General features: G+C 44.7%; 1 protein-coding gene across 1 annotated transcript; it reads left to right on the top strand.

The window, feature by feature from the left end:
* Positions 1-384: 384 nt before the first annotated feature.
* SETTUDRAFT_19007 (uncharacterized protein) lies at positions 385-783 on the top strand (the record flags this gene model as incomplete). Its single annotated transcript, XM_008026673.1, has 1 exon — positions 385-783. A coding segment is annotated over one exon (399 nt), but the record flags the coding sequence as incomplete, so codon positions are not given.
* Between the last annotated feature and the right edge of the window lie 13 nt (positions 784-796).

Genomic DNA, 796 nt, shown 5'->3' with positions numbered 1-796 from the left:
TATAGTATATAATAAAGAACTATAAGTATAGTAGCAGTAGTAGTAGTAGTAGTAGTAGTAGTAGTAGTAGTGGTAGTAGTAGTAGTAGAAGTAGTAATAGTAGTTTTGTGTGGGCGATTCTAGAAGTAATTAGTTATTTACTTACTAAGCAGCCTTCTTAGGCTAGCATTCACACACCAACGTCAAGTTTTCTAGAATAGGTGTAATTTTTGTTAAATATATACAAATCCCTTACAAGAAACTAATTACAGCAAGTTTTAAGACGTGCAGCGTGCGCGCTGTGGAGCTATAAGCTATAGGAGCAGACAGTTAGGACACGTCTCACACTCAAAACAAAAACACACAGACCACTCTGCTTAGTAATAAGAGAACCCCAGCAACAGAATGCCACCAGAAAGCGATACTATCGAAGCCCAAGTGCTAGAACAGAGGCAAGAGAGCCTAGGCCCAGAGGCTCAGATCGACAGGGAAATGGACAGAGAGGACCCCTACCCAGCCACTCCTACCCAGCAACCAGCCAGCCAAGAGAGCGTCTTTGAAATCCCAATCCTACCACCAAAAAAGCGCCAAGCCAACTTCTCGCCAGAGGCTGCCTATAGAGGCAGAAACCCCTTCCAGAACTCCTCTACCCCAAAACCAACTGCCAAGAACTCGGAGCAGGCCATCTACTGGGCGAGAGACCTGATTCTCCAAGCGTTAACTATGGCTGAATCTCATGTGGCCCAAGATAAGCTCCTAGAGTTACTAGACGTCTTCAGAGACTACACCGAGAAAGGCAGAGTAGTAAACCAGTTTG

The sequence above is a fragment of the Exserohilum turcica genome (genome assembly GCF_000359705.1).
Source record: "Exserohilum turcica Et28A unplaced genomic scaffold SETTUscaffold_2, whole genome shotgun sequence".
In the NCBI taxonomy this organism is placed as follows: Eukaryota; Fungi; Ascomycota; class Dothideomycetes; order Pleosporales; family Pleosporaceae; genus Exserohilum; species Exserohilum turcicum.
The sequence above is the reverse complement of the archived record's forward strand: the minus strand, read 5'-3'. Positions and strand labels throughout refer to the sequence as shown.